The sequence below is a fragment of the Sparus aurata genome, chromosome 11 (assembly GCF_900880675.1).
Source record: "Sparus aurata chromosome 11, fSpaAur1.1, whole genome shotgun sequence".
Classification (NCBI taxonomy): Eukaryota; Metazoa; Chordata; class Actinopteri; order Spariformes; family Sparidae; genus Sparus; species Sparus aurata.
Window position 1 is genome coordinate 18,685,612 of NC_044197.1, and position 23,717 is coordinate 18,709,328.

Here is a 23,717-nt window from a genome sequence, read left to right on the forward strand (position 1 = left end):
ATTTTTATTCCGTCCTCTGTGACTTCACATCTTCAGAATGAGAAAGTAATTTTAAATACAATCGTATTTTCTTTTTGATAATTAAGTTTAAAATTTAGACCATATTTGTTTTTTCATCTGATCTCCATGCCTCAAGTCAAAATCTTTTCTCTCAGTGTGCACTCATCATTAAAAAAATTAGTGTACTTGTTGCTACTTACAGCTCCCATCTCGTTTCACCTTTGCCAGACATTGGTTACTTTTAAATTGAATTTAAATGTTAAAGCCATGTAGCCTCTGGACTTGTTTAATACAGCATTGTCCAGGTACTTTCATGATGTGTTTGGGTGATTGGTTGTAACGGACAGGAAGCAAGCTAATGAGATCTGCCCTCTTACAATGCATCTGCATTAGTCACTGCCACAATCACATTTAATGTGTCAAAATCCATCTATAATGTGTTAGCTAAGCTGTATTCCTGCTGTCGCTGACGTTTCACTGTATGTGTTACTTCCCAGGGCAACATCTAGGACCTGAACAGGAGTTAAGTCACAGCTGCATCAGCCTCTTGTCACTCAAAATCTCAAAATAAACATCCCTTATTTGGCACATATGAGCACTGAAGTCTTACAGTGAGGTTGGAATGTGTTTGCAAGCCTTCACAAGTCGTAATCAACATTTTATTATCCTTTATCTCGTTGATTTTTTTTTTTTTTTTTTTTTTTACGTATTTCAGGTTTCAATCACACATTATGAGGATAATATTAAAGTCAAGCTTGAAATACAGACTTCATTGCTTCACTGACTTTTCAGACCAAACAAATGCTGGTTATCGATTTCTTCTTTCCATCTGAGTTGTTTCACTTTGCCGGTTGTTGAATGCAATTGGCCTTTTTTAAACTTTGAAAAGTCTTTCGATTAAACTTTTTGAAAAACCTACCAAAAGTTTTTTCAACTTTTGCCTCGGGCTGCCGTAGTCCCCTGTCAATTTCAAAACGTATCATAAATTAAGTCTAGCTTTTACCAAAAAACCTTCAGCTTTCAATTGCCACATTCATGCTTTTCAATCCTATAATGGGTATACAGCATGCTGTGTTTTGCAAATATTGGACAGTTGGCAAATTAACTCACAGCCTACATGTTGCTAAGGTCAGGTTAGCTTTAATTATGTGGCCTTAAATCTTAAATTTGTTTGGGGGGTTTGAAATCTGATCCCCATCCAAGAAGGGATTGAGGGGCCTAATCAGACCACAAAAATAGACAAAACTTAATCCTGGTAGGTGTAATTGATAGGTGATCTAGATCTCACAATGTCATTTATGATCCCGATAATTGTCACGTAATGTTGGAGCTGAGCTTCTAGTTCCAAACAAACCGGTGGAGATAAAACTATATTAATGGACAGGGCTATAGACAAAACACACGAAAGGTTATACTCATTTAGACATAATTTCACTGTGTTCAGGCCATTTATTGGTTCAAATGAGATAGAAACTTGACCCGAAGCCTTGTTTTTGTATTTCACACCCTTTTTTTTATGTACTTTTTTTGCAGTACTATTAATTTTGTGTTGAATGAAGACTGAGGGATTCCGAAATCCTGGCCACCTTCTATACATTTATGTACCATTAAGAAGATAATATAATGTAGCTGTAGCTCTCATAATAATGCGTTTTTTATCTTTCTTACCTTGCTGTGTTTGAACTTTTATTTGGTGTCTGTTGTCTGGTTCAGTCCAATTCAGCACTAGTAAAAGCAGTTGTCTTTGCTGAAGCTGTCAGGCCTGAAATCCTTTGATTTATTTCTGATATTTATGTCGTGTTTGGTGTCTGTTTGGTGTTCATTAACTTATCAAAAATACATAAACTAAAAGCTAAGGGCCAAGCACAGATAAGTCGATAGCACCTTCCCTTTTTTTCCCCTTAAGTCTAATCAGTGATCTTTTAGTTCAGTGTATGAAACTGAAGCAGTCTGTTCAGTTGCAGTCAAGGGTTGCTGGGACAATTGGTTGTGTACAAACAAACAAACAAGAATCTCTGCGGAAAGATTTTGTTCTTATCTTTTTTTTTTCACTGATCCACCATACACGAGCAAAACGCAGATATAAAACAAATTACTTCAAGCGTGTCCATATTTTTCTCCTTTCATGTTCAGCTAGATTTCTCTGTTAGACAAATCCAAGACTACCATTTCTCACAACACTAAACATAATTATTAAATCTTTTGAACCAACACATTGGTGGTTGCATTTTTAACTGATGTGCTAATGTAGAGTCTTCTCTCATTAGGTTTAGATCGAGTATCTCATTGCGACAGGGCCTCAAGCAAGGGTGCACTGTAAATGTGAAGAACTGTTTTCCTCCTACTTAAGGCCTTTCATTTAGACTGCATCAAATTCACTTGAAGTGCGTAACAACTGTGTTGTCTTCATCTTGGCAACCCTTTGACTTGTAAACCTTAGTCATTTAGTCAACAGTGCAAGTGGAGTGGTCTGACTCATAACTGCATGCCGTTTTAAGTGTTTTTTCTTTTTCACTGCAATCCCATTATCGTGATTCTTTCAATTGAATTTGTTACTTCATACGAACAAGTAATGAACTTCTTTTTTACACATTTGAATTGGCATCCCATATCCGCTTTTGTTTTTTTCTTATCCTTCGGTTTTTCAGAGTCAGAGTTCTTTTGCATGTGAAAGGTCTGGAAAGTTCAGCACCAACAGAAGATACCCTCTCCAACAGAGAACACTGCTCCTGAACCACGTAGTCAGTAGTCCCACCTTTAATTCCATGACTTTGTGACATTACATGGCCATGTCACACATTTGCATAATCTAGTTTGTTACATAGGAATTAATTTAGCAAGGCTACTCTGCTGTTGTTAGTAGACCTGGCTCAGGTACGTTTGAGCTGACCAATAAGAGCAGACTGGGAATTCAGAAGCGGGCCCTTAAAGTAGGGCTGAACGATATGGACAAATTTTCATATCTCGATATCGATATGATACGATATGACTACGGGTTCGGTGAAAACCAAGCATTTTACAGAAAAATAAAGAGATTATTTTAAGCCATATATACAAATGGTTGATGGAGAAATCTTTACCAAATAATCACAAACTCAATACAGAGACAAATATATATGAAGTAACAACAGTAAAGGGAGGGAGAAGATCAAACAAACTATGTGCATTTGTTGTGACTGCCAGAGCTGTACGTGCAGGGCGAGCGGGGTAATCTATATCGTTTATATCGTTGCTTTTTCGATATGAGTATCTTGAATGTTCACATCTAGATATAGATACGATAACGATATATCAATCAGCCCTACCTTAAAGTGACAAGAGCTAAAACGGAGCGTCTCAGACAGAGGGAGAATACAGTGCTGCAGCACTGCACAGAATGAGAAAACTGTGTTTTTAGAGCACTAAAGCATGTAAAGCTATTGTAGTAGTAACCCAAATTACAATTATGAACCTTAAAATGAGCATAATGTCTCCCTTTATTGTTCTCTTTATTTTGCAAAGACTTATTTGTTAGAGGTGGAAAGAAAATCATAAACAGCCAATTCTACCTTCAACAAAAGGTTTGGCTAAGATGGTTTGGCACTGTGAAATCTATTCTCTCCATTCCACAACACTGGGAGAAAAGGCATAAGGACTTGGAGAGTTTTCAGACATGAATCAAAACCTAGCATTTCATATCCATTTGCTCTCTTTTCTCACTACAATTTGTCTAGCTTTGTCTCAGAAACTTCTAGTTGTCTCATACAGTTTCCCTCAAAACAAATTATATGTAGACACTCTAAATAGAGTGAGCCAGTAGATGTGAAGGTGAATTCGCCTGTGGCTTAAAAATCAATGTCTTAATGGTATAACAGAATGGTATTTCTTGGGTATTTGTGCTATGTTGTACAAACTTACACCATATTGAAACAACTCGCACAGTTTTGAAAGATTGCCCAAGCAAGCTTCACAAGACAATGGTAATGGATCTCGTGGCTCTTTTGCTCAAGGGCTCAACGTTTTTACATAATATCGAACAAATCACTTCATCTATCACTTCAGTGGAGCAGCTTTGATAATCTTGTGCCCACAGATTGTAAAATATATTGTGGTTTAAAAAAAGATTATCTTAACACCAAAACTACCTGGTGACATTTATCCTCCACCTCGCTATAATATTAATTTGAAATGAACATGTTGCCTTTTTAATCATAACCCGAGCTGTCAAGACAGGATTTATCTTTCTTTTTGTAGTTCTGTCTAAGGATTGCACTGGATAAGATGAAGTCCACACTCTTAATCTGTTTAATGTTTAACTTCCAGAGCCTCTTCCTGACTCCCTCTGAATTTCTCTCTCTTTCTCTCCATCTCCCTTCAGGACCCCTGAGCAGTGTCCTAGTGTGGTGTCTCTTTTGTCTGAGAGCTACAACCCTCATGTGCGTTGTGGGGCTGCCATGGCTCTGGGCATCTGCTGTGCAGGGACAGGCAACAAGGTGAGTGTCTCCACCTTAATTCCCCTCCTTTTAGACTTAAAGCTTTTTTGTTCATGGTGTTGAGCTGCTGTTAATGAAACTAATCAGTGTTTCAAATTAAAAGCCTACCAGAAAGCATAGGAATTTTGACATCTGAACTGATTGTAGGCTTTTGATGTGAAACATGTGTAACACTGAAATCTATAAACAGAGCCTTAACTCTGATTTGTAAAAAGGAGAGAAATCTATAATAGCTTGTGTTTGGGGTAAATACACACCAGACCACTATTTGAGAATTTACAATGTCTTACCTTCCTGTTTCATTATACTTATGTGATGCAAGGGTGAACTGTATGTAACAAACCTTGCATCAAATTACCACACAAAGGGCTTCATATCTTTTTTTGCTTAATATTTACAAGATGTAAATAATGAGTCCTTGTTAAATGAGATGTCTGCATAAGTGCTTTACCCCTGTTGGAATAGGTGGTCATAACTGGAATTAATATTCCTCTGAAGGCTATGTGCAAGAAAAGCTTAGATGGCAGTAAAGCTGAAACTAAAGCATCATTGGACCCTGTGTCCTTTCTTTGAGTCTTTGTGCAGCATATGCAATCTTTGCATCAGTGACGCAAATGTTACACCAAGGGTTTTCCTTAAAGTAATCAATTTGTGAGGCTCATCTTAGATTAATGATTACAGACTCGCGCTCTGTAGCACCTGCAGAAGTTGCTGAGAAAAGATTTTTTTCTTGTTTGGTAATGATCCTGCCAATGCAAGTGTTGCCTTGCTAGATCTAATTTATAAAATGGATGCCTACCCTAACCCAAATGGATCTTACAGGACTTCTTCTGCACCTCACCTGCTTCATGACAATTTTCAAATTATGGCACACTTTGATCAAAGTGCTTTAATCACCATCTTGTTTATACACAGATTAAATCATAAACTAAACTATTATTACTAAACTATCTATGGACATTAGCTTTAATTCTCATAGAGGGTTAGCACTGGAAAGCTCATACATTTTTTAAATGTTCTTGGGATATCTGCAGATAAAATGGGTCGGGGCCAAGATGTACCCTGTCATCGTGTTTTGGGTTCGTTAGATCCTAAAAGGCGAGTGAAGAAGACAGAATTGGGAGCAGCTGCCAGATCCTGAGTTGTCTAACTATGTGGGCTGATCAGTCTCAGGTGGCACTGCCCAAGCAGAGTCCTGGCTCATTGAGTCCTGAGCCTGGAAGCACCCAAGTGAATGTTTTGAACCTGATCAGCCAAGGGCTGCTACAGAGCTGATAAGCTCCAAAACTCCTCTACTTGATTTTTTTCAGAATAAAACCTCGAGCACATTAGGTCCTTAGCAAGAGTAATGATGTTGTGGCAAGAGAAGTGGGTCACCTATTTAGCGGGAGCACATTCTCTTCCCACCTTTGGACTCAAGATATTTTTACTTGACTTTGTTCCAAATCTATTTTATACATAAAGACAAACCTGCATAGGAAGGCTGTTTTGACTTTTTCTGTAGTTTTCAGCGTCATTATGAAAATATTAAATACAGTTCAGCTTGTTTTAATTATTTGGATGAGAGCACAGTTCAGCAAGAAATATGTGAAATACCAAACAGACTCACAAGAACCATTTCAGAATTTAAGATACTGATATATGATACAACTTTATAGATGTGTGCAAATAGCGCTCTGAACTGAATCTTTTCAAAGTTTAACTCACACTGAAGCACAAGCCCGAAGATAACAGTCCACCTCTGTACATGAATTAAGAGGATTTTAAGCAACCATATTATGTGCTCTGCTGATTGGGCTTGACAGTAAATACCCGCAATTAAACCCCCAGACAGCCTAGCAGGGACAGGATGTGGTCGACTGGTGTTTGCTTTACACTCTTTACTTATCATCCTGGTACATGACTGTCTCAGCCAGCTGAGCTGAGAGCACTGATGAAACATGATTTATTTTACCTCCACTGTCATCATCCTAGTTTGTTTCTCTTTCCTCGGCGGAGCTGACGCCTCCCTCTGAGTCTGGTGGTGTGAGTTACAGCTGAGAACAGAGGCGAGTCCACGAGAGAAGAGGTGGTCCTGCCTCATTTTTCATTCAGTGATAATGGCAGGAAACTGAAGGAGGCGGGGCTTGTTGTGACCGTTACTCAGTTGTCCCAGGCAACCAGATATGGATGACACTAATTTCATTAATTTGTGTGGTCTGGTTGCATCTCTTGATATCCCTTTTCCTGTATGTAACCAAACAAGTGTCCCTGTTGCACTGATCTCCGAGAATGACAAAATATGACATTTTCATGTCCAACTACAGATTTCACTGCTACCCCTACTATAGGACTATGGCAGAATTCAAAGGGGTACTTATTACATATTTAGAAAAGCTTTGCTCAACAAATGATAATGCAAATGTTTATTCAAAATGGAGGGTTAGCCTGTCCATTGTTTTTGATTTATATTTTTATCTGCATCAGAGCAAAGTCCTTTGTTTGTTTTTATTCCCTTTTTTTTCATGTGAGAGAGACGGAAACCAATTTTGAAATCGCTTTCTCATCTATTAATCCCAATTTAAAATATCTAAGCAACCAGCTAACAGTGTTTTGCCAGACAGCCAGCTCTAAAACTTACTGAGAGACTTGAGGCTACGGGCTAGATGGCACTAGTTGCCACCTGCTACCATGTCTAGATGTAAAGATATGTTTTTACTACTTTTATATTTGGCTAATCTGTGTCCGTTTTTGTATTTTGTGGTTTGTTTGTTTTTTTATATTATGGCAGCAGCAGCAAAGTGTACTTGCAAGGCTGAAGCAATCTATACAGTAAATTCTGAACGATTGAACGGCAGCCTAGGAAAACTTTGGCTAATGTAAAATTGCCCCGTCTTAGAATCTGAAAACTTGTGCAAAGTGAACAGCACTGTCTTCCTGCACTAATGTTCTTCAAAGATTCTAACTTAATGCTGCAAAGATACCAGAAAGATTGATATATATTCTTTATCCATCTTTATGAAGCAGGTCTTTATGCTTTTGTCATTTCATAGAATTGGTTGCCTTTTTTCTCACCATTCCATTTCATTTTAATATGATCAGACATTTATTGTTACCTAATTGGTCGTACATATGGTAGTAAATGAAAGTGGAGGCCTAATGAGAGATGTACAGCTTGTAAATGACAGATTAATAAAAGTGCTGTCAATTTTAGCCAAGTCTGGGGGTTTTTTGCATTAAACATTCATACACAGGTATGTGCTTTACAGTAAAACATAAAAAATATAACCTTTTGGCCACCTATATGACAAACGCACATGATATACAGTAGGCAACACTGACAACTTCTATTTATGCCTTTCCTACCACAGGAGGCCATCAATCTGCTGGAGCCCATGACCAATGACCCAGTAAATTATGTGAGACAGGGCGCCCTCATTGCCTCTGCCCTCATCATGATCCAGCAGACCGAAGTCACCTGTCCCAAAGTAAGTACATATTGGCCGTATTTCAAGATTTGTTTGATGCTTCTCAGCTATCATTGATGATGCAGGTTGACAGGCATGTTTAACAGCCTAAGATTTGATACCTCTTTGGGTGTACCAGTTCATAAAAATGCATGTGGCACAATGAAAATGCTGCTCTGTTTCTTGTCTGGGTGGCCTGTTAATCTGTGAAATAACAACACACCTCTGTGACTCTTAAAATCATGCTTAATACCACTTAGACCAGAGCCTTGTGCTGAGTAAAGAGCAAGAAGAAAGGAAAGGGGAAGACTTGAACAGAAGGCGATAGCATCAGAACTATTAAGAAAGAGGGAAACAAATCTGTGTCATCAAAGATTGGAGAGTGAGGGATCCAAGCAAAGGGTAACTGCACGTACTTGCCCTCAGAACACCTTGCACTTTGAAAATGTGCCTGGCAGATCTAAACCATCTATGATAAAGACTCCACCTGCACAGCAACAGTGCTTAAAACTTAAGGCAGTATCTGGGGTTGTGCAAGAGGCACTTTTTTTCTTCTCCAAACAGTGGAATGTCAGGAGGTATTACATCTTTGACTGTTTATTTAAAAGTCCCAGTCTTTGTAATTTCCCCCTCTGCTTCAGTCTTAGGCCTCAGGTTCTAGAGCTGTAAATTGGCCTAAATTGGTAGAGAACTACCCAGCAGAGTGTTTACTTAAAGTTTCAACCTAGAAAGAGAGGGATGCTGTTAAAGCTGGGACTCCCACATGTACTACGCTATCCTCATGGGTGTGGCAGAGTGCAAGTATGACGAATTGCATTACAGCCTGTGACGGCCATGTTCAAACACATACCTCACCCATAACTCTGAGAGTAAGGAATCACAGACTTGACTTACTCCTCATCACATTTAAAAAAACAAGAACCATAAGATAAACATTTCAAATTTTTATCCTTTTTTCACATCTTATGGTAAGAAAAATTAAGATGTTGCAATCATTTTGTCTTTCTGTAAACCATACAAAATTGCCCATGCCAGCAAAGACTTTCCGTCCCCCTTTTTTTTTTAAGAATTATTTAAAGAAATTACCCATTGTCGATCCAGTGTAGCAAATGTGGTTGGGCCATTGCTGTCGGCCTAGAAAATAACATATTTTCCTCCCCTCACCTCATAGGTGAACCAGTTCAGGCAGCTTTATGCGAAGGTGATCAATGACAAACATGATGACGTCATGGCCAAGTTTGGCGCCATCTTGGCCCAGGGAATCCTTGATGCAGGTTAGTGTCTAAACAGAAGAATACAAGACAAAAGGACAAAACGTTACCCGTTTATACGGACTGTTAGTTGGATGTTAAGTCTGTTACCTGAAATGGCACCAGCTTGATCTAATCAGTAAGCACTGAGCAAGAGATCAAACCAGTAAGTTCCTTCCTAGTGTAATTCTTAATTACACTGTAAAACAAGTGAACTTCTCTAACTGTAATGTGTGTTTATGGTTTTGTGTGTGTTCGCCCGAATTAAGTTCCTTTACGCTCAAGCAAACGCAGAGTAACCCTCTTCGCTTGACCACCCGTGCACTGTGTCTCTGGAACAAATCATGCCAAGGTGCATTAGGGCCTGGTGTTCCTACCTCAGCTTAGCTCTGCTCAGCTCAGCTCTCAGCCACATGGCCTGTTGGTCTCCCCCTGGTGATTACTGTTTGTCCGATAGTCTCTGTGTTTGTGTGTCTGTGCGGGTGTTTGTGGACACAAGCATGTGGCGTGTGTTTGTGTGTGTGAGGTCCTAGAGTGCTGCACATCATCACATGGAGAGCTACACAGGCAGAGCACACCCATATTCCCCTATATACACAAAGCCTCATACAGCCAGGAGCAGAAACCCATTTTCTCGCACTAACATAAAACCCAGTGTGCTGCGCCAGAAAGAAACCAGCTCTGTTTACACACTGCTGTCTAAATACACTATCAGGTGTTGCAGCTTACACAAAGTGAAGCCTATCTCAAGTATTTGCACCATTAGTTCAAAGGATAACTGCCTCATATGTGTTTTTGAGCTGTTGTGACTCGTGAATGTTTTTCATCAGTTTTCAAGTACACCTTAATTACTCCACCCCTGCGGCTGTGCTATTATTCTTATTATTATTTTGTTCTGAGTGGATTAGCCGCCATGATGACAGAGAGGACCTCAATCGCGTATCAAATCAGTCAGATTAACAGTAATAAACTCAGCAGACATGCCAAGATGACCCTGCGTGAGACCATCCAGACAAACCCTGACCACACCGGTGTCATTTTTCATACACCAGACACTCTCCTGACACACACCACCCCACACGCGCACACACTTCATGCAAAACTCAAGTTCAGTGTGCTTACAGTTTAAACACATTTGGTCAGGAAACGCAACACTCCTGTTTGAATGTTAGACATGCTAAACTTGTGCGGCGTGAATGTTTTAGTATCCTGGTTCTTCTAGCGGGTAAGGCGTTTTTCGAGGCACACTGTAATTGTGTTTAATTTGATGGGCGGAAGTGATTAGAGCTCAGTTTCATGATCATTGGTGCTCATTACACAGGAAATGTCGGTCCCTTTTGCTCGTTCTCTCACTCTCTGACTCCTACATGATCAGCCCCATTAGAGACTTCATGTAAATAATTGATGCAGTCCATTAATTAGCTAATGGATTCTTCCTCATACATGTAACAGAACATACTCTATCTGCTTGATTGTGTTGTTGCAGCCATCAGGTTCATTGTTGGTCATAAAACTCCTTTTGAGAAATCACTATCCCTTTGTCTCCTTCACCAACTCCTTGGAATGAAAATTGGCCCGCCAAACAAAGAGTTGGCAAAAACAGTGGTGCTAGTCAAGTGCTCTCAACCTCTTCTCAAGTTTTTAAGAGACTCTTAAGCATCCAGTCGTGGTGAAGTGAACAGACCTCGTGACTCGTTTTGGCCAACGTTCAACCTGGGACTGGACTTGTTTAACACTGATGCAGATGTCAAGAAGGTCCCATTACTAAATCATTCGTGACATCTGAAAAAACATCAGATTGTTTTACTGGTATTGTTTGAGTCGATCCCACTTTTCTTTAGAAGGGCTACTCCCTAGTAACCAACTTGTTTTACAGGAAGGCTTTTCTCTCCATCCCTATAGAAGTGACAGATTGATCCTGGTTGCCACCCTTGTTCTTCCCAATTGCGATTCCTCCCTACTGTTTACCAGGAAGGCAGAGGGAGGTCTGTTAATCCCTGTTACTGCTCCAAGGAGCACTCCTGCCACTGTTCATCCCCTTCTATTTTTCCAGCTCCACAGACAAATTACAATTTTGGGTTTTTTTTTGGGTAGAGCACACACGTTCACCATGCGTGGCCACTGAGAGAATCAAACCCTCAACCCCAGTGATACCTCTGCGGTTGTACAAAAACCCTTACATAGATGCACATACACTCTCCTTGATTAAAAGGGCTTAATTTTTTTAGGTTACACTTCTTAACAAGACTTCTCTGGTAAAATCATAAACCATTAATTGTAATACCACATCTACGGGCTGCTACTATGACCCTTTTATCCCAAAGAGTCCCTGTTGGGTGATCAGAAATAAATTCTAAAAATCTTTTTTTAAGTTTTTAATTAGACTGGTGACACATTTTCTGCTTCAGTGTACCATTTTGATGTAAGTGTTGATTCTAGGTAGAATTGAATTAACAAAAGACCCCCCAATTACCCCTTCAAAATGGCTGGAAAAGCCAATCTTTTTTTTCATGGCAGCTGAGACATCTCGTGTGAGGTAGATGAATTATTAATCTCCTGTGTATCTCAGGTCTAATGACAATGACTGAACTCAATTTTTAGATTCAAATGCAGGATGCTACAGACAATGCATTCCTGGGTTTAACTGGCTGGCCGGATTGTCCCCCGTCATATAAATCCTTCATATCAGACCAGTTGATGCCAAAAAGACAACCGTCTCGGGGTGGTGACCATCCTGGTTTGTGCCCTCATTAACCTTGTACTCTTTCATCTTACAGTATTCTGCCAAGTTGTTTCACAATCAGTAATCAGGATGACCCAAAAAAGAGTCCCTTCCAAAAAACTGAACAATACAAAGGAATGTTATATTTAAAACGATGCAATTGTTATTTGTACTTACTCAGTTAAGTCTATAGACTGCATAGGTCTATTGTACGTGTCAAATGTACTAATCAGGGATTCTCCTGCAATAGTTTCACCTACAGCTCTCATGAGACCAAACTAAAATGATGGAGGACATTTTCTATTTATGGTGCAATTGTCCTCTACTGGGAAGTATGTATTTTTAACTTTAACTTATGAGGGCTTTTTGATGCCTTCTCCTTATCAGTATTCTGCTGTTTTGCTGAGCAGGCATTCCTTCTCATCCTTGTCCTGACTCAGATTTAATACAGAAAGCTGCTATTTAAAAGCAGAAGTCTGTCAGTTCCATTTCAGAGTTGTGACAGTACCTTTTATTACTGTTGTATTTAACATCGTACAGTTGATTTGATTTTGTGAAACTGGGCTGTAATGTATGTATGTTCGATCTGTTCCACTGTCCTCAGTTGCTCTCAGATGTCTCACATGGTCTCATGAATTGATCTTTCTGGAAAGTTCAAACATGAAACTAGTAGATTTAATCTACATTCTGCAGATATCTACCTCTGTAGCTTTTTAAAACACACCTTATCTTAGATTAAGACCTTGCGGTGTAGATTGCATATCAAAAAAGAAGTTAAAAAAATGCTTGTGGCGACAAGCAGACGTCGATTCGCTTGAGGCTGTTTTGAATTACGGTGAAGACATGGCGGAACAGACTAAAGCATTTTATAAGCATGAGTTTTGAAGAAATTCGAAATATTGGTATGCTGTTTGGCTCCACTTGTAGTATTTTGTCTCTGCGGTGTTGATTCAGAAAAAACAGTAAAAATAAACATTTTTCTTTGTGTTTGTTTTGAATGTTGCCGATATTTTAGCTGTCATACTAAAAGGTATTTCACAGAATATCTCTTTTCACCTGACGTGTCATCTGGTGAATGACCAACATCATGTAGGTCTGTGCCATAATTGTCAAACCGTCCCAAACTCCTCTTCCCTCCATTGTTCAGGTGGACGTAACGTGACCATCTCTCTGCAGTCCAGGACGGGTCACACTCATATGCCCTCAATGGTCGGCCTGCTGGTCTTCACCCAGTTCTGGTTCTGGTTCCCCCTTTCCCACTTCCTGTCATTGGCCTTCACACCAACAGCTATAATCGGCCTCAACAAGGACCTCAAGGTACTGAAGTTACCAGACTTACTGTGACGTGTTTGTGTGTCATAGAACTTTACATTTTTTCCAACACAGGTTTTTAAAAAATAGAATAAAAAAAGTTTTCTTTCAGATGTTTAAAAACATTAAGCAAAATTCCCTTTAATAGATTACATCCTGTGTTATTCAAGCACTCAAAAAAGGCAAACCACTACATCTGAATGATTTACTTTTTGATTAAAAATTGTCCTTCATATAGCTCTTCCACATTGCAGTGATGTGAATTCAGTGTAAGTCAATATAACATTTTTGTGTTAATGTTGAAATATAATTGGACTAAAGTATGGCTGCTGAATTTGTCATAGGCACTACGTTTAGTGCAGAAAGTATTTAGTTTCTTGCCGTAGTAACAACTGTTGCCGGCAGCTGATCCATATCGAGGCCCACCTGACTGTGGGCTTGTTCTGGCCCTCCGCCACTTGCACACTGATGCCAAAGGATCACTGTGACATATTGGGGTCTTAAACAGACATTAAATGGGCATTATCTCTTCATTGATACCCACACGCTTTTGTGTAATGTGAAGCCCCAGCTGTACGCTGCCCTTAAGAATAAAGGTGTAATAATGGTGTAAAGCCCCCAAATAATACACAAGGGATAGAGACGAAAGGTGGGTGACAGCAGGGTTTAACAGACTCTGTGCTGCACCCTGCCAAGGCTCGTCAACATCTGTTACACTAGTCAGCCAAAGTCTTAGACAAATATCCTCCTTATCATTTACAGATTGTTCTTTTTTAAAAAACAACCTTGAGGTAGACTTTCAGAAAGTCACTTCACTCCCTCACTGTTCTCTCTCTGCCTCCATCCTGCAGTGGAACGACTGAATTATGAGTTGATCCTGCACACATCTTTGTTCTGTTGTGCTGCTCTGTTGGACCATAGAGACTGTTTAATAATTTGGTTTCAGAACACTGTTATAATATGAGAGCTCACACTAAACAGAAGTCACCTGGTGCAGCTCTGGCTGGAGATCTTTTTTTATGTTTGTCTAGGTAAAGCTGACAGAGCTCTTCTTCATTTTTACCTTCAAGTGTAAGCCTGCTGCTAATAGGTGTTTTTAATAAGTGCTTATTCTTTTGACTATATCAGTAATAGGGGAACTTTGCTTTAAAACCTAACTAACCTGTTTAAACCAAATTGAATGGAGTACTAGCACTCTCTGTAACACTTTCCTCTCAATCACTGTGAAACAAGAGTCATCAAAGTTTCCCCATGGAGCTGTTTTTCGTTGAGAGGCTCCCCGTTTTGTTTTTCTGGTGCATGAGGGTGCACGTGCTCATGTACCTGCAGTTGACAAGATATATTGCCCTGCTGGTTCTTTCATACCTTTCCAGTGATCTACAGGTGGTTGTAAAGCATCAAGAAAATAAGCACTGCAGCAGCAAAGACGGGGTAGAAGCAGACAACAACTAGCAAGTTAAATAATGCAGGATTCAAAGTACTGTTAAAAAAAAATAAGCTTTGCAAATGTTTTACTAGGAATGAAATGCAGTCAACATGTTTTTTAGAGCTCAAGGATACACATATTGTGTTTTGGCGAGAAGCAGTTAACAGAAATTAACAGAAAAGTTAGATAATGCAATACTTGACAGCCAGTATAATCTAAAATTAGCAAATCACTGTTGAAATATTGACATTTGAGACGATATTAAGCTGCCAGGTTTTAGAGAAGAATTTGATGTGACATTTTCCTTCACGGAAACCGATAAGAGCTGCTGTCTATCAAAGTTTAACTTGTGCTTATCCTCAATTCACATTTCACTTTGGTTCATTATTCAGGTTGAATCTGCTCTCCTGTAATGAAAAGATGAAATCTAACTGTTTCACTAGCACGTATTATTCATTAAGTGTAATCAAATCTAGACATCAGTCTTTCTTTAAGGTTGTGAAACATGTTCATGAGTTTTTTGTGCATATGCGGAGATAAATTAGTGTTTACTACATTACTGACGGGTTAAATTGTAATTCTTCATCTTTTCAATTTAGGAAACTCGACAAGTTTAAAATGTTAGCAAAACAAATCTAAGGGATGGAGCGGTACATCAACATTAGATGATGTGTTCCAGTTTAACAAAGTCAGTATATTAGAACAATATTAGAATAATTTAACAAACCAATTTCAACTTAGTGCAGCAAGAGGTTGATTTTCATGATTTTCTCCAAACAACACTGATCATTACCTCTGTCATCTGTAAAGTTGTCCCTTTTTAAAAATTAGGTCAGGGAGAACACCTTAAACACATTTTAAGATGAATTGTTTCTAGCACCAATACTGATTGATTTTACGTAAGACACACTAGCAGCTTTTTGAGGCTGTACTTTGAAAAAAGATTTGTCTCTTTTTATCTGTCTTATGTGAGAGTAAACTATGAAGTCTGAAATGTTGTTCAGACAACTTTCTGACATTTTATTTCCCAAAAGGAAATAATAAGCATAATAATAGAAAGTGTAAAACTACCCTAGTTAACATGCTGACATTTAGCAGGTGTAAAGACTCATTTATACTCCCTTGTATATAGAAATGGATACATCCGTTTCAAACAATATAAACATCACTTCGTGCGTCCTTCACGTTGGCATGGCTGTTGAGGAATAAGATTGCTGCTCTGAGTCGAATTGGTCTCGCACAGATCTCAACTTTCCCTTTGCCACCATCCGACTTGCATTTAATTGCCATCCCAGCAGTTCTGAAATAACTGTTTGTCTCTGTGCCCAAGCAAAGTAACTTTAATGTCTTAATTTGTCACCGACTTGCATGACCTCTGCTCAAAAAGTTCTGCCATTTTTTGAAACTTGCCCTGTGGTTGTGTCTCACTCTCCCAGAGGTACTGCTCCACTGGTCCATATCCATTAGCTTTCAGAAAGAGTCCATAATGGATATGTTCAATCTGTAAGGCCTTCACATTAGTTGAGATATTTCACTTAAAACCAAAAGGCTCCAGGAGATTTGTCAAGTAAGAAGACTTCATCTTCTGTGAACTTAAAACATCTGGTCTAAAGTGAAATGTCTTGACAGCTTTTGACATGGAAATTCGTACAAAGTGGCAGAATGCCTGACCGACATTGCCAGACCGACATTGCCAACTCATGCTGCTAGGATAGCGAACATCATCAACAACAAAGTGATGTTACTAAACAACAGCTGTTCTTCTGTCGTCCTCTTCAGATGCCTAAGGTGCAGTACCGTTCCAACTGCAAGCCCTCCACCTTCGCCTACCCACCAGCTCTGGAGGTTCCCAAAGAGAAAGAGAAGGAGAAGGTGAGAACTGAAGAACTGAGGCGCCAAAACACATCAGCTTGTTTTGCTTTCCCTTTTCTGAAATGATTAGTTGAGGAAAGCTGACCTCGCTTGATATTGATTTGTGAATAATTTTGAACCCTCCCTGTCAGACTCACCATTTTCTTGCCCGTCGTATTTATTATTCTAGCATCTCTGGCCTATTTTTCACAGTTGCTTTACTTCACAATCCTAGATGCTCTTAGAGAATTTAATGAAGAGACCCAGCAGCGTTTATGTTGTGGTTGACTGGTTTGTAGAAGGTCTAAGTGTGTATTGGTATTATCTTACATTGTGCAAATGTCTGTATTCTCTCTCTGCATGTCAGGTTTCCACCGCTGTTCTCTCCATCACAGCCAAAGCCAAGAAGAAGGAGAAGGAAAAGAAAGAAAAGGAGGAGGAGAAGATGGAAGTGGTCAGTGGAAATGCTCAGCCCTCGAAAACCCTCTACTGCTTTATTACTAATAGCCATATTTTAGTTTGTCCTCTGCTCTCACTCCTTCCACTTTAAAAGTCTTTAAAAGAACATATTTCAATTGCAAATGTAACAATTATAGTTTGAAGTAGGGAGTTTTATCTACTTACAAAGAAAGATCTAACCTAAATTAGGTTGTTTACAGCCATTGTTTTGCCTAAATTAGAATAAATGGACTCTTTCATCTTCCCAGTTTATTTAGAAGTAACCTTTTCAAATATACATTTCATTTGTGGAATCGTGAACTGCTTAGAAGGTGGATAGATGCAGTAATATTCCATGTGGTGTACTCCTTTGAAGCAGGCCACATGGCAATGCAGCCACAGCTTGTGTCCTGGTGTTTTTAGTTTAAACATTTCATGCCAGAGCCTTGTTTTCTTACCACATGTGACTTTTTTTGATTGCAAAAATCAAGTTAAAACAAAGGATGTCTGAGGCAGAACAATGCACCCATACACATATCTACCTTTTATTTCTTTTCTGAAAGTCTGTCTTTAACTCACCCACACCCAGTGTACATGGACTGATCTGTCAGTCGAGAACCAGTATAACTTTCATTGGGATTTTCTCCCAGCGTTAGCAGGATGTTTGATTCACTCTGCCACGTTACGTCTCAGCTCTGGTGCTGAGAGACACACTTGAAAAAGTCCAGCCCGCTCAAATCTCAGGTTTTTGATTTTATTTGGTTTAACTCATAAAGAAGGCAGTTGAAGGGGAGGTCTCCACTCACACTGGGGTCAGACGGTTCAAAATTCAACAGTTGCCATTTTCTGGACAGTTTTATGGAGCTGACTTTGGTTTCGACCCCTCTGTCGATTTTATGGCAAAATAGATGAGCTAAACGCAAACAGATTAGTGTCTTTTTATGTCTGAGTTCAATAAATCAATATATAAATCAAACTCTATTTATACCGGAGAGTGCACTGAGAAGTAACCCTTAGTTTTAGTTACATCGAATCAAACAAAACAATGACAGGAAAACGGTAACAACGACAACTATGGATAAACTAAAAGTAGTCCTGCAACTACGCTAGTAAAAATGGCAAAGCCATTGAAAGTGTCTGTTATTTTTGCATGTATTTAAATTTTTACCTTCTTCAGTAACGCAAAACCCCTAAATCTTTGCAGATAATTTAACAGGGTGAATAAAAAACTTTTTAAAAACAAGGTTTACAAAGTGCTCTGACAGACAAAGCAAGAATACAATTTACAATTACAAAGAACGATAAAATCGCTTGCATGAAATGGTTGAAATAACAGAGGTAATGATTCAAAATTGGTAAAGTGGGTGAGATAAAAGAGATAAAAATAAATAAAGTAGGCGAAATAACAGAAATATAATAAATGAAATAACACAAAAACAATGTGGGCAGCACAGGTTAATTGTTCATTGCAACCCTTGAAATACTGTTTCAATTTTAATTGGGTAGATGTGCATACATTACATTTAATAAAAAAATAAAAAAAACAGGCTTGTTAAAACGCAGATTAGAAACTGGGTCAGATTAGAAAAACTGTCTTTCAGAACATCTGCAGGAGATGATTTAGTTTGGTGTTGAAATACAATAAAAAAAAATTTAAAAAAAGTGCCAGCTCCCTTGGCACATCTGTCTTTCTTCAGTGTCTTGTTATGAGTTTCCAGTGTCACCTAATAGCCCAACAAATCACTGGCCATCAAGGGCACCAGAGCAGGAAAGGACTGAATCACAGCAGAAAGAAAGAGAACCACGATTGTATTACTCATGACTCGTCTAAACTGTCAAATAATGCCAGATTTATGTGAGAAAAATGGATTGTGATTGTTGTGGGTTTGGTCGGTTCAGAACGTGGAGAATTTTTGTCTCTTTCACTTAAAGATAAATTGTTAAATACTTGAGAGAGATAAGACAATTGATAAATAAATACAAACTTGGATGAGAGCAGAACAGATACAAATGTATACAAATGATTGTAGTGTATTAGTAAAGTGGTCCTGATGCAAAAAATGCTGCTTCTGTGTCACAGGAGGTCCAGGAGGGTGAGAAGGAGAAGAAGGATGAGGAGAAGGAGAAGGAGAAGAAGAAAGAGGCTGAGCCAAACTTCCAGCTGCTGGAAAACCCAGCTAGAGTGATGCCAGCTCAGCTCAAGGTCCTCAACATGCCGGAGACCTGCCGCTACCAGCCCTTCAAACCGGTAATCACACACTTCTACCTCCTGTCCATCTGTGTGTGTGTTTGATGTGTCCAGGTAAAATTTATTCAAGAGATCTTGGCAAAAAATTACTACATTTACACTCACAACAACATCTAGAACAAACCAAACATGACTTTAATGATATTTAACAATGTAGAAAAATATCTTGCAAAGGGGTTTTTTCCTTTAAAATAAATCGTTGAAATCGGGATGCAGCCTGTTGGTTGATTTTGGCCTCTGTCGAACATCTCCAAGTCCAGAAACTCTCCTCTCCTCTGGCTTATAAACCAGACGGCTGCAGTCCTGCTGTAAATGTTGACAGTTTTCCACAGTAAACGGCAGGACGGCGTGCACTCACCCACTGAGCACTCACCCCAGTCCTGTAAAGAGGAAGTACTGTTTGATTTTGTGTCTAGCAAGCTGAGCTGAGAGTATCACACCGTACGACTTCTTGTATCAGGTGCCAAAATGTTGTCTTAGCTTGTCTCAAGTTTTGTAATGCCGCTTTCCTTTTAAGGGTTTGTTTTTACATTCAAAGACGAGTTTAGGAAGTGAAGAGGTTTTACAGACTTGTCTTGAAATCTGGTCAGTGTTGGGAGCTGTATTGAAAGATGATTATGTGGGTCAACTTACTTTAATATTAGGTTTCCTGTCTTTTTCAGCAGAACTAAATGATTCCACACATGATTATTTAAACTCTTGTTTTGTTATCAAGAGTTAACCCACCTAAATAATTGTTCCCCCAAAATGTCCTCTTTCTCCACATTGTTTACTCAAATATATGGTTATATAATTATATCACTATGAAATATTTTATATATTGTGAATTGTGCATCATAAACCTATTTTATGTCTTAGCTTGACATATGCTATATCTCCCAGTGCCTTAGGATTTGAAATACATTTCTGCAGTCACATCTCCACAACCCTCAGACATTTGGAGCTTTTCTTCTTGTGCTTTCAGCCACAGCACGTCAAACCATGGAAATGAGTTTCCATTACCAGTTTAAGTGTGCCAAGTTTTGCCAAGCATGGGCTGCGGTGTTGTTTCTCAACTGCGACCAACCAGTATTGACCTCCTCCTACCCTCCAATCAAGTGTGTTTTGCAAGACTTAACTCGCACAAGAATTAATTGTTAATATATAACAAAGCTTTCTTAGCGGCTGTTCTTCGATAAGACTGCAAGTATTTACGGCATACTAGACACAGACATGTGTCAGCCCCCTGGTTTCAAATGTTTTCGACTCAAGACAGTTGGGCCATTAGTTAAAGACACGCCTTCAAGCATGAAGCCCTTTGCCGAGCCAGCACACGTGTGGCAAAGCTCCATTAGATTCTCGAGGGGAATGACGGCTTCACGTTAACCATGTGGTGTTAGTGGTAATACCGCACGCACCACTTAGAGCACATAACAAACTGTAACGATAAAAGCCTTACATGCTCGATAAAAACTTTTGTCTGTACTGTACCCTAAAATTGTAATGCCTTTAAATTATCCTAATCAAGTTTGAGCAGAATAATTAATAAATAATGGCAGAATGTCACTGTTCGTGGAGGGTCGTCACAGTTGATTTTTGCCCCTAGAGCGTTAATTTATTATTACACAAAGTCAGTGTTGGTTCCAGCAGGATTAAAGTACTTCAAGAGGAAATTCTTATAGTGGTGACAAATATCCTCACATAACCTGAGCGTGCTGCATCGCCTGCTCTCTGCTTCAGTCAGACTGTAGAACTCTCTAACTGCTGAGTCCAGTTTCTTTCCAGCTGTTACACAACCGTTATGGCTCCATGTCAACAGTGAAGAGTGATGTGTAAACAAACACAGAGCAGCTTGTTCTCTTGATTTTGAGCAAGGACACTTCTGTTGAATATCAGTATGTCTTGAGACTGAGCCTGATTTTTGTCTGTCACCAGCTCCACACAGGCGGGATCATCATCATGAAGGACACCAGCGAGGAGGAGGAGGAGCTGGTGGAGCCCGTCTCAGCTCACGGCCCAAAAATTGAGGAAGAAGAGCAGGAACCAGAGCCCCCCGAGCCCTTCGAGTACATCGACGAGTAGAAAGCGCCCTCACAGAAAAGGTACGATCACAGAAAACATTCCTGAATCTTGTTGCATCTTAAAGGGGTTTGGAGAGCTGAACCAGCATCCCTTTTTTTTTTTTTTGTTTACATTTATTCATCATTTTCTCCTGGAAGGTCTTTTGAAAGTTTCAACTTAGATGTGACTTTTAGACACAGAGGCCAGAACCGCTTTATCTTCACACCAGATTAAACAGAAGTGTGGTCAGGTTGCAGCTTGCATTCTGAAAATCAAGTTAAGGTTACGTGCAACACCGTGGGATTTCCCTGGATTTAACACACTCCCACATAACTGTCAGGGAGTTTTCATTGGAAATTACCATTATATGATGGCACACAATGCTGGTCTGCGCTGTTGTATCCCATCCTAACCCAGTTTCACCCGTCACTGACACTAAGGAATGTACACATCGCTGCCATCTCAGAGGGCAAATGGTCTCTCTGCACACGCCAACAATTCGGGATGCCTAATGATTCTTGGCTGCTCATTGTGTTTGTGTTTGTGTTGGAGTGGCTGCAGTCCGCCTCCCATGTAGAAGCCTCTCTGTTGCGTGTGATGAGACCGATGAGGTGTCAATGACCAAATTAGGGCCTCTGTTCATACTATGTCATCCCTTTATGAGGTTCAAGTGCTGTGTGACAGATTAAACACAGCAGAGATCATTGTCAGGCTGACTCTGTGGCCACGGTGTGTGTGCCAGCAGTCAGCACGGCAGCCGAGTGTTTAGAGTGACCAAGTCGTTACGTAAGGTCACAGGATTGATAATCGGAGTAGAACGTGTTCATGTTTTCTGATCCTTATGCCGCCAACATGACAACATGTCACGCTCCACCCACATGTGTTTTCACTCAGTCAACCTGATAAGAGCTCCTGTCAGGACTTGTTTTCTTGCTGTACTTCATGACCATTGTGTGATGATACACATGGATCCTTTGTTTTTTGCTGCAGACATTTCAACATGTCATAGCAGGAAAAGCACAAATGTAAATAATCTCATGAACAAGGGTTGCAGTATTGGGTTCGTTTGGTTTTGGCGGGGTTAGGTTCACTTTTTCAAGCTTAGGGTTAGGGTTAGGGTTAGGGTATTTATTTAGTTTGAAGATGTTTTTTGTCGTCTCTGAACTGAGGAGACCTTGGTTCAAATCCTACTCATAACATATTTTACTGTTGACATTGTTTTTACACCAAGTTCACTTCATATTTTCTGTGTGTTTAAATCTATTTGTCACTGTTTCGTTATGTAAAACATGGTTGGTGGGGCATATAATATGATAATAATTTTCCCAGTATTTTTCCCCGAGTCTCTTCTGTTCTGTGCAGCGTGTACTTGCCTGACTTTGTTTTACAGATCAGGTTTGGTTGTATCGAGCTCTGTTGTCAGCCTTTAATGCCTTTCGACATTTAAGACATCGTATTGATTCATTGTGTTATTTTATTTAAAATCTATTAATTTTTTAGCATGAAGATTGAAACAAAGATCAATTAATTTCATAAATCTTCTTAGAAAGTGTGAGATAAATCATTAATGTTGATAAGCAGTTGCATATCAACCAGTCATCTTGTGTTTGAACACGCTGCGCCTGTAAACTGTGATGTAAAGCCAAGTTCATGTGATGTCGTGTTGACCGAAGCCTTCATGTCAACATCTAAGTTGTAATTCTACCCAGATGCTTTTCTCGTAAAGTTCTGATGTCTCTGCAAATGTTGAAAAAAAGAAAAAAACTAAACATGGAATCCTCACATCAGTCAAAGTTTGTTGGGCAGCTTTAATGTATGTGGTGGTAAACTACTGTTAAGCCTCACCTGTCTAACTCTGCAATCGCACTGCAGTTTTGTGGATTTTCAGTAGTTGTAAACACGGGAATGTTTCATCTCTACCGTCCTTTATGATATGCATGTTTTAAATCATCCTTGATAATCACATTCTTGCTTTATTTCCTTCTACTTTTGCAGATCTATATTAATCAAATTAAGTGAGTCACCTCTAACTGACGTGTTGTTTTCTTTTCTCTCTCTGCAGGTCGCAGGAGAATCGAGTTCCCAGCATGTTGTCCCAGCGTCTCCCCCCCTCTGTGCATCCATCTATCCATCCACCTCCCCACTCCACTTCCTCTTTTACACGTTTCTTTTCCTGCTCTGGCTCCTTATTGGCCAGACGGGAAACATTTTACATTCTGATATTGTATAATTTTCTGTCCGTACAATAAAAACAATGTATATTGGAAACTGGAGAGTGAGTGAGTGTGTGTGTGTGTGTATGTGTGTTTTTATTTGAGTGGGTATTTCAGCAGCCATGGGTGGAGGGAGTATCTGTAATTAATACATTTAGACTGGTTTACATTCTCAGCAGTTTGTCTCCGTACAGTGAGCTGAGTCTACTATATGCTGGGTGGCAGTGGGGAGGGAAAATAACTTTCTGGATGTTTTGAAGATCAAGCGCCAGGAAAACTAAATAAATCTGCCTATAAGTG

The 23,717-nt window shown here is 39.4% G+C and overlaps 1 protein-coding gene across 1 annotated transcript in view; it reads left to right on the plus strand.

Moving 5' to 3' along the window:
- The window catches only part of psmd1 (proteasome 26S subunit, non-ATPase 1), a 41,377-nt gene extending 17,900 nt beyond the window's left edge, over window positions 1-23,477 (plus strand). Inside the window, exons 17-25 of the mRNA XM_030433426.1 lie at window positions 4,358-4,472; window positions 7,823-7,939; window positions 9,090-9,192; window positions 13,038-13,207; window positions 16,407-16,499; window positions 16,846-16,932; window positions 18,997-19,164; window positions 21,079-21,245; window positions 23,267-23,477. Of these exons, the coding sequence (XP_030289286.1) occupies window positions 4,358-4,472; window positions 7,823-7,939; window positions 9,090-9,192; window positions 13,038-13,207; window positions 16,407-16,499; window positions 16,846-16,932; window positions 18,997-19,164; window positions 21,079-21,225 (1,000 nt within the window). The 3' untranslated portion in view covers window positions 21,226-21,245; window positions 23,267-23,477. The remainder of the gene's footprint in view (window positions 1-4,357; window positions 4,473-7,822; window positions 7,940-9,089; window positions 9,193-13,037; window positions 13,208-16,406; window positions 16,500-16,845; window positions 16,933-18,996; window positions 19,165-21,078; window positions 21,246-23,266) is intronic.
- Window positions 23,478-23,717: the final 240 nt, after the last annotated feature.